Raw genomic sequence first — 14,885 nt, forward strand, 5'->3', positions numbered from 1 at the left:
CCCCTACAAATACATACTACTTTTTGGGAATATCGATTTTCTTGGCGTGACTGTAGTAAAACAACTGTTTTTCAAAGTATTGCAGCCACCTTTAAAAAAAGTGATAATTTGATGTACTTTCATTTTAATATTGTATTATTTATATCAGCATTTCTTAAGAGAGTTTACACAAATACTGGTATGTTCATAGGTATTGTGTTGGTTATATTACAAATAATATGTAATTCAAATTACTCAATAGAGTCTACAAACCTTAAATTGTGCTGTGCAAGGGGTTCAATATAGAGTGCTGGGGACTCCTTACTCCATTCACTGCAATGCAATAGACTGTAGGACTATAAATTACATATTGGCTTATAGAGAAAAAAACGACTCTGTGCTGATGTAAAAGTGGGGTTGGGAATACTCAGTAGGGTCTGTAGAATCTATATATGGTGTTATTTCTTGGGGGACTGAGGTCTACATACCCAGCAGCACTTTCTAATTCCACCCATTCCAGTGGTCCCAATGCAATACCATGTAGGCCTATACATGCTATATATATATATATATATATGTATATATAAAAAGTGTTAAACAAATCAAAATGCACTACCGTTCAAAAGTTTGGGGTCACTTAGAAATGTCCTTGTTTCTGAAAGAAAAGCAAATGTTTTGTCCATTAAAATAACATCAAATTGATCGGAAATACAGTGTTGACATTGTTCATGTTGTATATGACTATTGCAGCTGGAAACGGCTGATTTTTAATAGAATATCTACATAGGCGTACAGAGGCCCATTATCAGCAACCATCACTCCTGTGTTCCAATGGCACGTTGTGTTAGCTAATCCAAGTTTATCATTTTAAAAGGCTAATTGATCATTAGAAAACCCTTTTGCAATGATGTTAGCACAGCTGAAAACTGTTGTTCTGATTAAATAAGCAATAAAACTGGCCTTCTTTAGACTATTTTAGTATCTGGAGCGTCAGCATTTGTGGGTTCGATTACAGGCTCAAAATGGCCGGAAACAAAGAGCTTTCTTCTGAAACCCGTCAGTTTATTCTTGTTATTCTTGTTCCATGCGAGAAATTGCATAGAAACTGAAGATCTCGTACAACACTGTGTACTACTCCCTTCACAGAACAGCGCAAAATGTCTCTAACCAGAGTAGAAAGAGGAGTGGGAGGACCTGGTGCAAAACTGAGCAAGAGGACAAGTACATTAGAGTGTCTAAACAGACACCTCACAAGTCCTCAACTGGCAGCTTCATTAAATAGTACCTGCAAAACACCAGTCCCAACATCAACAGTGAAGAGGAGACTCTGGGATGCTGGCCTTCTAGGCAGAGTTCCTCTGTCTCGTGTCTGTGTTCTTTTGCCCATCTTAATATTTAATTTTTATTGGCCAGTCTGAGATATGGCTTTTTCTTTGCAACTCTGCTTACAATTTGTATATCTTTTTTCTTCCTTTATTTAAGTCAGTTAAGAACAAATTGATATTTCAATGATGGCCTAGGAACAGTGGGTTAACTGCCTTGTTCAGGGGCAGAACGACAGATATTTACGTTGTCAGCTCGGGTATTTGATCTTGCAACCTTTCTGTTACTAGTCCAACGCTCCAACCACTAGGCTACCTGCCGCCCCAAGGCCAGCATCCCGGAGTCGACTCTTCACTGTTGACGTTGAGACTGTTGTTTTGCGTGTACAATTTTTAAATGCCACTTCTACAGTTTAAAATCCATTAAAAGAGAGTCTGTAGTATTCTTCAAACTTAAAACCTTAACTTCTTTCAATTAAGTGATTTCCCCTCCGTTATAACTCATGTAAAAGATACTCTCGCATGCCATTGTGACAAAGCGTATTCACATTGCGCTCTGATAAGACTGCTTTAGAGAACAAGCACACATAAACACCACAACTAATACCTTCTGACTGTTTTCTAAAATGGGGGCACCCATTTGTATAGTTTAGTGTCACGTCCATCTCAACACCATGCATTACCAGATACTGGAATGCCTGATGTTTCTGAATTGGAAGTAGTATATCCTTTAATTCTCTTTCATGCTGGCTTAAAAAAAATCCATCATTTTAAGATTTAATGTAATGCAATTACTACTACTGACTATATGTTGGATATCTACTGTATGGCTATAACTGTCCAATTTGAGTTTAAGTTCACTATCACATGCTTAAAACCCCATCAGTTGTTGGCCGTTCTAGAAACATTTTGCATAACCTCTTTGCTGTCACAAGACAGACTGTAATTGCTGACTCGCAAAAGACGCAGGGCACATTAACACAATTTGTTGCTTCAGATGTAACTTCAAAAGATCATTGTAATGGAATTGTTGTAGTAAAAGGCCAGCAACCCTCCATATTATTCAGTGCCCGATGAAATGACACCCTATATAGATTCTACAGACCCTACTGAGTACTCCCAACAACACTTTTACAATATTGTTTACATACCAGTCTGAACATTGTATTTTTCAATAGCGGTCTTAAAATAATGCTTTTAAAAACATGTTACATTTTTCCCCCCCCATAAATTCCTTCTTGTATTTGGTTATAAGAACAATAAAAATGTATCAAAATGTTATATATTTTGAATGAGTTTTGCAATGTTTTGAAATGCGGGTGTTTATTTTGAAGGTTACCTCATTATCATAGAAAAGTGATGTCATCGTTAGTGCTGCTAACAGAATAGTATTGTGTGTTGGATAGAAGGTGAGCCTGGTTTCCAGCTGAGTGCTTGCTCTCTCTCAGTGTGTGTGTGTGTTGTCATTATTATCCAGTGTGCTCCCAGCTCAGAATGGCCAGATTCACTCAGACTGAAACAAGAAGGCAGCAGCAATCACAGCAGCCCCATCCCGCTCACACCAGCCTGGTTTTCACTGGACCTGGGGCACCACCTACCGAACAACCACTACTACTTATCCCTCACCAGCACCAGTACTCTCAGATCACATTTCCTAAACCCATGAACGGGTCAGAATCCATTTCCATTCATCCGGAGAGCGGCAACATGAAAGACCAAGATGCCATAAAGCTGTTTATCGGGCAGATACCGCGGAACTTAGAGGAAAAAGACCTGAAACCTCTGTTTGAACAGTTCGGGAAAATCCACGAACTGACAGTTCTAAAGGACCGATACACCGGCATGCACAAAGGTAACGTGTGCCCCCCCCCCCATCCAATGGCATATAGCAAGGCCTAATACAATTAACTGTATTTCGTTTGATTACAATATTACGTAGCCTACAATTGCCAGTCTTATGGCTGGCGACTTTTGCATTACGCACCATTTTATTTTTGTCTAACTCAACATTTAGCTCTCTAAATGATTGTACAGAATTGTAGGAATAATTATAATTACTATTTTTCGTCAAACATGCATGATAACCTAGGCTACATTTAATCATCGTGGTCTCATGTTCCCAAATATTCTAATGTGGCCATGGGCATGCACATAGGGAGATGTCATAGTTGTAGGGGTCTCGCGCTGATTCTTAGCTTATATTATTGCTTTCACGCATACACATCCGAACGACTTGAGTGTTTACAGATTTCAAACGTGATAATATTTCATATAAATGTATCCAATGTATTTGTATTTTCATAACGCTCTCTCAGAATTGGGGCAGAGGCGCTTAAAAGGGATACATTTTTAAAGAGCCTCCCCTTGACTCTCCCATGTTTTAGGTACAGACAGCATCCTTTATTTATCCATATGCTTTCTGTAACATCCCACCATGTGCTGCTCAAGTAAAAGCTAAGCCCAAAACCAAATAGATTCGGTGCCAGAATGTACAAAATAGGGACGCAAGGACTGTCAAGAGATGACAAACGTTTCTACTGCGCGCAGCCAGCAGTGTTGCTGCTGCTATGGTGTGTTGCCATGTTGGGCTTATGGAGGTGGATGTAAATAAGCCACCAACAAAAAGACAATGTTAAAGGGATAGTTTGGGATTTAGGCAACGAGGCCCTTTATCTACTTCCCCATTGGCGGATGAACTCGTGGATACCATTTTTATGTATTTGCATTGAATATGAAGGAAGTTAGAGGTAGTTTTGCTAGTGTTAGCACAATGGCTGGAAGTCTACAGGAACAGCTAGCGTGCTACAGTAGCAGTCATTGCACTAATGCTAGTTAGAAACTTCCTTCAAACTGCATTGCCAAAATCCCAAACTATCCCTTTGAAGATGCGCTATGCAGAAACTCTCCACCATTTCATGTTGCTGAAATTCTAATAGTTCACCTAATTTCAGTTTATGTGACAAAACAAGCAAGTAGAATGAAGAAAATCATTGTACCATCTAAATCGCTGTGAAATATATTTTTTATAACCAAAGAAGATGGCGTACTAAACCGAATGTGTAAGACACAAAAACAAAACTTAAGAGGGAGCATAGAAATAGCGCACATAGAACAGATCTACCGCTTCTTAGACTTGCTTTCAATGACAATGACAGATCTATAACACATTTCTATGTGAATTTGGTCTTGTCGCCCAAAAATGTACATATTGCAGCTTTAAGATTCAATGTTTCTTTTCTGATGCAGTCGGGGAAGTCATGGAAGCCATTTAACTTCACAATGGAGATGATTTACATTTTAGTCATTGAGCAGCCGCTCTTATGAATGCATACATTACATACATTTTTTCTCCGTACTGGTCCCCCGTGGGAATCGAACCCACAACCCTGGCGTTGCAAACACCGTGCCCTACCAACTGAGCCACACGGGACCTACAGAATGTAGTTAAATAAAGGTTAAATAAAAAAAATAACAAAATAAACAATGATAGTGAACGACGTTGCCCTATTCATCATCGTCAGTGTAGGGCATCGTCCATCATCTTCATCATCATCATCATCATCAAACTTCTTCATGGAAACTGGAGCCACCAACAACTAAGGCTTCTTGATGTTACAGTATTACGAAGGATCATTTAGCCTACATAGCATACTTCCATGGATTTAGTGTAAAACCAAAACGCTGTCCAGACACCAAGATCTAAAAAAATCTTTACAATGACACAATTGTGATTAATGATCAAATAAGGCTATAATAATTTCAAATATGCACCATGTTAGTTGATGTTTCCATCAATGGGAATTGGGCCCCCGTTGCTGTCCATGGTCCTGACAGCCAAAATGCGTTGAGCAGGAAAGGATAAGGCAGAATCAGTTGACTAGTGACCAAATGAAAGCTCTGAGATAAAGGCTTTCCCTGCTTAGCAGGTGAATGTCTATGTGACATTAAGAAATATACACATCACAGGTAATCTTTTAAATGCCACTTCTGACACATTTTAACAGACACTCTTATCCAGAGCAATTAGAGTTAAGTGCCTAGCTCAAGGACACATTGGCAGATTTTTCACCTAGTCAGCTCAGGGATTCAAACCAACAACCTTTCAGTTACTGGCCAGACGCTCTTAACCGCTAAGCTACCTGCAGCCACCTGGCATTATCATGCCATTATGTTCACTCATTTCTGGCATTCCAAATAGGCTACTATGAACGTGAAGCATTTACATTTCTGAAAGTAAAAATATAATTATAGACATACTGCATTATGGACAATGTCTTGATGGGTGTACAACATTATCAACCCAAAATCACGTTTGACATTATCCACAGGTGAGATGAAATTTAAATCACATTTGTAATTTCTGATGTCAAGCTGTATCTGGTGTAAGTGATGAGCCACACGTAGAATATGTCCCTTCCAATGTGTCTCTGTTAATGAAGTGAAATAACTAGCCAGTAATCATTCAGCTCAATGTCTGCCAAATGTCTCTCTCACCTGTGGTTGGTGATCAAAGGTCAGAGGTCAATAGCTAGAGAGGACCCTAGTATGCCCCACACCTACATATGGCTATAATTCTGTGAGAGGTGTGTGTTTGTGTGTGTGTGCTTGTCCCCATAATAGGAGTATTTCTCAACCTCACACACTAGACAGTAGTTGTGTGTAAAGAATAAAACCTTATTGTACTGCATTGCATAAGGATTGCAGTACTTGGTTCTGGTTCTCAACAAACTGTTGTGTTATAATTGAAGTCAGGCCCTGAATGGTGGCATGCGTATGGAATATATGAGCAGAATTTCTCTGTGTGTCAGAAAGATGATTCACTGATGAGTCTTGAATTGTACATTTACAAAAGTCGTGACATCAACAGCTAGTCAGTAGTTTACAATGTACAGGTTCGATCTCTTTCATTTATTATCTTCATCAATTTGTCACATTTTATCATGACATTTTCCAAAGTTACTGTCAATTAAAACAAGTTCCTGAAAATGTTCTATGCAAAAGCTTTTAATAACAAGTATTTTTTGCGTTTATTCTTAGTACTGTGGGTTTATGCCTTCCGTGCTGAAATACCCCTGTTAACTTTATGCCTTTGTTGTTTTATCGTACAGAAGTCGCATAAGCATTTTACCTCAAACTATTTAGTGGTGGAATATTACTAAATATAAAACATTGCCTCTTAAATTAATCAATGTAAATGTATAGATTTAATTTTGGAACATGGCCATTTCTGTGGATTTTTTGGAAGTTATATATGAAAATATTATACAACAAGGCTACGTTCTTGTTAGTGAATACTTACTTCCTCAAATATGACAAGCATCGTCTCTGCTATTATGTGATAATAAAATAGAATTGAATTACCTATCTCATCAACTAATTTAATGGATTAGATTACTCGTTCTCCAAACAATAATAAAAATGATTAGTACTCCTATTCAAGTAAATAATTTTAGAGGTCAGACCCAAAATATTAATGTCAAAGTCAATTTATATTCTTATTCATTAATGTCAAATAGCCAGGGTTTAGTTGAATCAGTTTACTTGGAATGTAATAAATCCTGGCCACACAATTTCCAGTATGAAATCATCCTAGCACTAGTCCTTTGCACTTCACTGGTTTTTCTATTGTCAATGCTTTATAAACGAAAAAGGATTATAAATGTCATCTAATAGTATAATTGTTCCTCAAAATTACACGCGCGAACGCACACACACACACACACACACACACGCACACACACACACGCGCACACACACACGCGCACACACACACACATACACACACACACACACACACACACACACACACACACACACACACACACACACACACACACACACACACACACACACACACACACACACACACACACACACACACACACATTTTCCAGAGAAGCAAAATTGCATTCATCGAACCATAATGGTCCTTACATATACTGAGTAGTTGTTGTTTGTCATATTTTGTCATTTTGATTTACATTATATTCGTAGTCTGTTGTTTTCCTCCCTTCCTTCCCTTCGACCGATTCTTTCTGGTAATCCATCAGGGAAAACAAGGAATTTGTTTGTGAAGCGTGATAATAATGTGTGGCTATAATAACTTGACTCGAGAGGATTAGCAAATGTGCATTGTCTGAAGCTTCAGTCTCTCGGGTGATCAGCTGCTAGTCTCCCTAAACAGTGGCTGCCTTCACCAATTAAACATGCAGTCTAGTCTCCCTCTTCAAATGATTTATTCTGCCTGTACTGTCGATGGCCTGCCGTTTATTGTCGTCCAATTGGTATTAATAGGTAGACTATTTCCTGATGTTGGATTTATCACTCACAGGGAAAACTTCTCCTGTTGTTTTTAATTAGGCTCCACTCACACAACAGGCTTTCAGTTTAAAATTCATTTTTCTCTGTGTGTGTGAAGGCTACCTGAAGGTTGCAATTGTATTTTTCTTGATTTAAGTATGCTAGCAGTTTAATGATTTGCGCACTCGCACATGAAAAGCACACAAAGCCATTTTCAAATGTATTTTTCTGTGTTGTTCTGTGGCTAGTAAGAGGGTTATTGTTGCATAGGGGTGTCAATCTTAGCAGATTTGCTTTTGAATACAGATACAGGTTTAGCTGTGAAGACTGAAACACACACACACACTTGATGAGAGGAGGATGGGTGGCAGGAGTAATTCAGCATACTGGACAGGCAATACAAACATGTCTGCTCTCATCTGCCTGCTGAGTATCAATATTAAGCTAGTGTCGGGAGGATCATTGTGTTAATGCATTTATAAATGGACCAAAGATATTGCCGTAGACTCAAGCCAGTCAGAAGCACATTAAATCATAGGAATAATCTAATGAAATATTTATTCTAGTTAAATTTTTTTCTTCCCCACTCTGATGGATGGGCTCCACAGTGGGGGTAGTAGCCCAGCAATAATGGAGAGATGGAGGGAGGCAGATCCAAGCTACAGGGTGCTGTAAGAGCATATAGGCCCGCCCAAATCAAATGGTATTAAAAAGAGACAAGACCAGTATCCCCACGGAGATTATGTAACTGTACCAGAGTGTTGACAAAAACAAATCTAGTAATCTTTCCAAACCTTTCATACAGTATGTGATTTAAAGGGATGCCCCTCTCCTCCATATTGAAGCTGCTCATATGGAAGGAGCTAAGGATCACGGCGCTGCGCCAAGGTATGACAGGAACCCCTCTGGGAAAACAGATGGGAGCAAATGTACTTACAGGTAATTGCCAAAATAAAGGAAACACTTGAGTAAATGAGGAATACAAAGTAAATTGAAAGCAGGTGCTTCCACACAGGTGTAGTTCCTGAGTTAATTAAGCAATGAACATCCCATCATGCTTAGAATCATGTATAAAAATGCTGGGCAGGCCCAGTTGCCCATTTTTTTGGCTACCATGGCTATGCCACAGCACAGAAACGGCATTATTGAAATTCAGTAAAGAACTTCTGTTGGCTGCCGATGAATGCTCTATTCTAGTTCTTTGGGATCTCAGTGCTGGGTTTAATACTATTGATCGTAACATCCTTGCTGACCGGCTGGAGAAGTGGGTGGGAATCTCTGGGGTTTCCCTCGACGGGTTCAAGTCATATCTACACTACCACCCTTTGCCTTGATGACAGCTTTCCACACTCTTGGCATCAAAGCAAAGCTGTCATCAAGGCAAATGGTGGCTATTTGAAAAATTTCAAATATAAAATATATTTTGATTTGTTTAACACTTTTTTGGTTACTACACGATTCCATATGTGTTATTTCGTAGTGTGGATGTCTTCAGTATTATTCTACAATGTAGAAAATGGTAAAAATAAAAAATAAACTTGAATGAATAGGTGTGTACAAACTTTTGACCAGTAGTGTATGTGGCATACTTTTCTCAGTGAGCATGGGTATTGTCGCCAGCACCTATTCACTATGGTGTCCCTCGGGGATCAACTCTGGGCCCCGTCTATTTCCCCATGTACATACTTCCGCTTGTTGACATTATCCACAATCATAACATTCACTTTCATTGCTAGACAGATGACACACAGCTTAATTTACCAATCAGACCCATTAACCAAGCTAGCGTAGCTACCCATCAAAAGTGTCTTGCTGACATAAAATTGTGGATGTCTGACCATTTTTTCCAGCTTAATGGTAACAATCAGAGGTTGTTTTATTTGGAACCCACCTTGCTATAACCCAGATTGTAAATAGCTTTGGTCATTTGTCCATCAATGTCAAGCCTAAGGCAAGAAACCTTTGTCTTCTTTGACCCTGACCTAAAGATCAAGTTGCATGTAAAGAATGTTTTCCAGTCCTGCTTTTAACATCTAAGAAATATAGCTAAAGTCACGTTATACAGTGGGGGAAAAAAGTATTTGATCCCCTGCTGATTTTGTACGTTTGCCCACTTTTAAAGAAATGATCAGTCTATAATTTTAATAGTAGGTTTATTTGAACAGTGAGAGACAGAATAACACCCAAAAAATCCTGAAAAATGCATTTAAAAATTTTTATAAAATGATTTGCATTTTAATGAGGGAAATAAGTATTTGACCCCTCTGCAAAACATGACTTAGTACTTGGTGGCAAAACCCTTGTTGGCAATCACAGAGGTCAGACGTTTCTTGTAGTTGGCCACCAGGTTTGCGCACATCTAAGGAGGGATTTTGTCCCACTCCTCTTTGCAGATCTTCTCCACGTCATTAAGGTTTCGAGGCTGACGTTTGGCAACTCGAACCTTCAGCTCCCTCCACAGATTTTCTATGGGATTAAGGTCTGGAGACTGGCTAGGACACTCCAGGACCTTAATGTGCTTCTTCTTGAGCCACTCCTTTGTTGCCTTGGCCGTGTGTTTTGGGTCATTGTCATGCTAGAATACCCATCCACGACCCATTTTCAATGCCCTGGCTGAGGGAAGGAGGTTCTCACCCAAGATTTGACGGTACATGGCCCCGTCCATCGTCCCTTTGATGCGGTGAAGTTGTCCTGTCCCCTTAGCAGAAAAACACCCCCAAAGCATAATGTTTCCACCTCCATGTTTGACGGTGGAGATGGTGTTCTTGGGGTCATAGGCAGCATTCCTCCTCCTCCAAACAGTTGATGTCAAAGAGCTCCATTTTGGTCTCATCTGACCACAACACTTTCACCAGTTGTCATCTGAGTCATTCAGATGTTCATTGGCGAACTTCAGACGGGCATGTATATGTATTCTTGAGCAGGGGGACCTTGCGTGCGCTGCAGGATTTCAGTCCTTCACGGCGTAGTGTGTTACCAATTGTTTTCTTGGTGACTATGGTCCCAACTGCCTTGAGATCATTGACAAGATCCTCCCCTGTAGTTCTGGGATGATTCCTCACCGTTCTCATGATCATTGCAACTCCATGAGGTGAGATCTTGCATGGAGCCCCAGGCCGAGGGATATTGACAGTTCTTTTGTGTTTCTTCCATTTGCGAATAATCGCACCAACTGTTGTCACCTTCTCATCAAGCTGCTTGGCGATGGTCTTGTAGCCCATTCTAGTCTTGTGTAAGTCTACAATCTTGTCCCTGACATCCTTGGAGAGCTCTTTGGTCTTGGCCATGGTGGAGAGTTTGGAATCTGATTGATTGATTGCTTCTGTGGACAGGTGTCTTTTTTACAGGTAACAAGCTGCGGTTAGGAGCACTCCCTTTAAGAGTGTGCTCCTAATCTCAGCTCGTTACCTTTATAAAAGACACCTGGAAGCCAGAAATCTTTCTGATTGAGAGGGGGTCAAATACTTATTTCCCTCATTAAAATGCAAATCAATTTATAACATTTCTGACATGCGTTTTTCTGGATATTTTTGTTGTTAATCTGTCTCTCACTGTTCAAATAAACCTACCATTAAAATTATAGACTGATCCTTTCTTTGTCAGTGGGCAAACGTACAAAATCAGCAGGGGATCAAATAGTTTTTTCCCCCACTGTATATGCTTTTACAGTGCATTCGGAAAGTATTCAGACCCCTTTACTTTTTCCACATGCTGTTACGTTTACAGCCTTATGCTAAAATTGATAAAAATATATAGATTATAATAAATCTACACACAATACCTCATAATGACAAAGCAAAATCAGATTTATAAAAATGACAAAGCAAACGCAAATGTATAAAAAATTAAAACTGAAATATCATATTTACATTAGTAAATATATCACATTTACATAAGTATTCAGACCCTTTAATCAGCACTTTGTTGAAGCACCTTTGAAAGCTATTTCAGCATTGAGTCTTCTTGGGTAGGACGCTACAAGCTTGACACACCTATATTTTGGGAGTTTCTCCCATTCTTCTCTGCAGATCCTCTCAAGCTCTGTCAGGTAGGATGGGGAGCATTGCTGCACAGCTATTTTCAGGTTTCTCCAGAGATGTCAATCGGGTTCAAGTCCGGGCTTCCATCTGGCCACTCTACCATGAAGGCCTGATTGGTGGAGTGCTGCAGAGAAAGGTTCTGGAAGGTTCTCCCATCTCCACAGAGGAACTCTGGAGCTCTCTCAGAGTGACCACCAGGTTCTTGGTCACCTCCCTGACCAAGGCCCTTCTCCCCCGATTGCTCAGTATGCCCGGGTGGGCCAGCTGTAGGAAGAGTCTTGGTGGTTTCAAACTTCTTCCTTTTAAGAATGATGGAGGCCACTATGTTCTTGGGGACCTTCAATGCTGCAGAAATGTTTTGGTACCCTTCCCCAGATCTGTGCCTCAACACAGTTCTGTCTTGGAGCTCTACGGACAATTCTTTTGACCTCATGGCTTGATTTTTGCTCTGACATACATTGTCAGCTGTGGGACCTTATATAGACAGGTGTGTACCTTTCCAAATCATATCCAATCAATTGAATTTACCACAGGTGGACTCCAATCAAGTTGTAGAAACATCTCAAGGATGATCAATGGAAACAGGATGCACCTGAGCTCAATTTTGAGTTTCATAGCAAAAGGTCTGAATACTTATGTAAATAAGGTATTTCTGTTTTACATTTTTTATACATTTGCAAAATTTCGAAAAAACAGTTTTTCGCTTTGTCATTATGGGGTATTGTGTGTAGATGAGGAACATTTTTATTTAATCCATGTTATAATAAAGCTGTAACGTAACAAAAAGTGAAGGGGTCTGAATACTTTCCGAATGCACTGTAGGCCTTTCTCGGGATATCTAATAAGTCAATATCTGGAGGGAATCCAAAAATAATTTGTGCATGAAAGAAAAATATGGAGTTGATATTGAGCATGTGCTGAAAATTCAGAAATCCATCAGAAATCGTCCTTATTTTCAGCATACCAAAAAGCATATCAAGATCAGGATATGGACCTCAGCCAAGAGAAGCATATCTGGAATCAATATAGCTTAATATCTTGAATGTGCTGAGAAAACACAGATATGCGGTGTATACAGTCAGTATTTGTCAACATGAAGAGAGAAAATGTCTCTTATCTCAGGATATTGAATGAATACATGTCCGGCCATAGGAAATATGTACTATTCGGAGTAATCCCTATGTCAAAAAGACACATCTGGATTCAGAATTTGTCAGAATATGGTGCAAATCCACAAAACTCAAAATATGCATTGGAAATGCTTGAATAGCTCTAGAATATCAAAAACGAGTAATGTTAATATATGTAGCCTTTTCACCCAGTGTTGCTGCTTTCAGAGGGTGCATAGGCAAATCTATGGGAAAACATGGACTGGCTTTTGAGACGTTGTCTGATAGCCCTTCTAGCCCCAGTTACATGCATATGAAATTAATTGGGTTCCATTAACCTTGGTTGTGGGTGATTTCACAGTGGTGGTTTTGCAGCCGTTGTCTGGACTGGAGGTCACCATCAAGGATGTCTGCGGTATTAAGGATTGGGTTGGGTGACCATTTGTGTTAGGTTTTATTTTACACTCCCTATTCACAGTTTATTTTGTTTGGGGATGTGATTTGGTCATGGTGCCACAGAGGGATGAAGAAAGCTCTTGAGTATGCTTCATAATACATACATTTGAGTTTGGGTCCATGTTGTAACATCACAGAATGTTTTTGACAGTGACTTCACTGATTTTGTGGTAGCCTTCAGAAAGTATTCACACCCCTTGACGTTTTCCACATGTTATGTTACAGCCTGAATTTAAAATGGATTAAACTGAGATGTTGTCACTGGCCTCCACACAATAACCCATAATGTCACAGTGGAATTGTTTTTCTAAATTTGTACTAATTATTTACAAATTAAAAGCTGAAATGTATTGAGTCAATAAGTATTCAACCCCTTTGTATGGCGAGCCAAAATAAGTTCAGGAGTAAAAATGTGCTTAACAAGTCACATAATAAGTTGCATGGACTCTGTGTGTAACAATACTGTTTAACATGATTTTTTAAATCCCTATCTCATCTCTGTACCCCACACATACAATTATCTGTAAGGTCCCTCAGTCGGGCACAGATTCAACTACAAAGACCAGGGAAAACACCCCTGGTTTTTGGGGTTGAATCTGTGTTTGAAAATCACTGCTTGACTGAGGGACCTTATAGATAATTGTATGTGTGGGGTACAGAGAACATCACGTTAAACACTGTTATTGCACACAGAGTGAGTCCATGCAACTTATTATGTGACTTGTTAAGCACATTTTTACTCCTGAACTTATTTAGGCTTGACATAACAGAGGTGTTGAATGCTTATTGACTCAAGACATTTCAGTTTAAGATTATTTATATATTTGTAAAATTTCGAGAAAACAATTCCGCTTTGATTTTATGGGGTAGGGTGTGTAGACCAGTGACAATAATTTTACATTTAATCAATTTTAATTTCAGGCTGTAACAACAAAATGTGGAAAAGGTCAAGGGGTGTGAATACTTTCTGATAGCACTGTATCTTACTAATGTAACACAAACTGTGCAACTTGAGTAATTTGTCAGTAAATAAGAAATGAAGAATGTATTTTTCTTATTTATTTAACCAGGAAATCCTTTGATTTAAAAATCGGTAAATCGGGCGGTAAAGGTACAGCACCTTCTCACCCATACCCAAAGGTCACCGTTATTCCACTGCGGTAAGTGGGAGGATAGAGGCCTATCTACACTGAGTGTAAAAGAAAATAGCAACACCTTCCTAATATTGAGTTGCACCCTGTTATGCCCTTACAACAGCCTCAATTCGTCGGGGCATTGACTCTACAAGGTGCCAAAAGCATTCCACAGGGATACTGGCCCGTGCTGACTCCAATGCTTCCCACAGTTGTGTCAAGTTCTTGACACACTGAAACCCGGTGTGCCTGGCAACTACTACCATACTCCATTCAAGGGCACTGAAATATTTTGTCTTGCCCGTTCAGTGGCACACATACACAATCCATGTCTCAATTGAGACATCATAGCTTTCACCTGGATTCACCTGCTCAGTCTCTATCATGTTCCTAATGTTTTGTACACTCAGTGTATTTTGGATGGTGCTTCTTAAAGGACTGTCATATCCTGCAGAGCAGAGTACTACGGTAGAAAGCGGGCAAGGAGAAAGGAGGAGAGCGAGAGTGATGATGTTTCAGTGAGAAATGATCTCTGCTCTTTAATGT

General features: G+C 39.5%; 1 protein-coding gene across 12 annotated transcripts in view; it reads left to right on the top strand.

The window, feature by feature from the left end:
* Positions 1-2,702: 2,702 nt before the first annotated feature.
* The window catches only part of LOC106584443 (CUGBP Elav-like family member 5), a 323,962-nt gene continuing 311,779 nt past the window's right edge, over positions 2,703-14,885 (top strand). For 11 of the 12 annotated variants that reach the window (XM_014169786.2, XM_045705940.1, XM_014169792.2 and 8 more), the window contains exon 1: positions 2,703-3,153. In XM_014169786.2, coding sequence (XP_014025261.1) covers positions 2,796-3,153 — 358 coding nt within the window. In that variant the 5' untranslated portion in view covers positions 2,703-2,795. The remainder of the gene's footprint in view (positions 3,154-14,885) is intronic. The other variant, XM_045705946.1, reaches the window with a different exon arrangement.

The sequence above is a fragment of the Salmo salar genome, chromosome ssa23 (assembly GCF_905237065.1).
Source record: "Salmo salar chromosome ssa23, Ssal_v3.1, whole genome shotgun sequence".
NCBI lineage: Eukaryota > Metazoa > Chordata > Actinopteri > Salmoniformes > Salmonidae > Salmo > Salmo salar.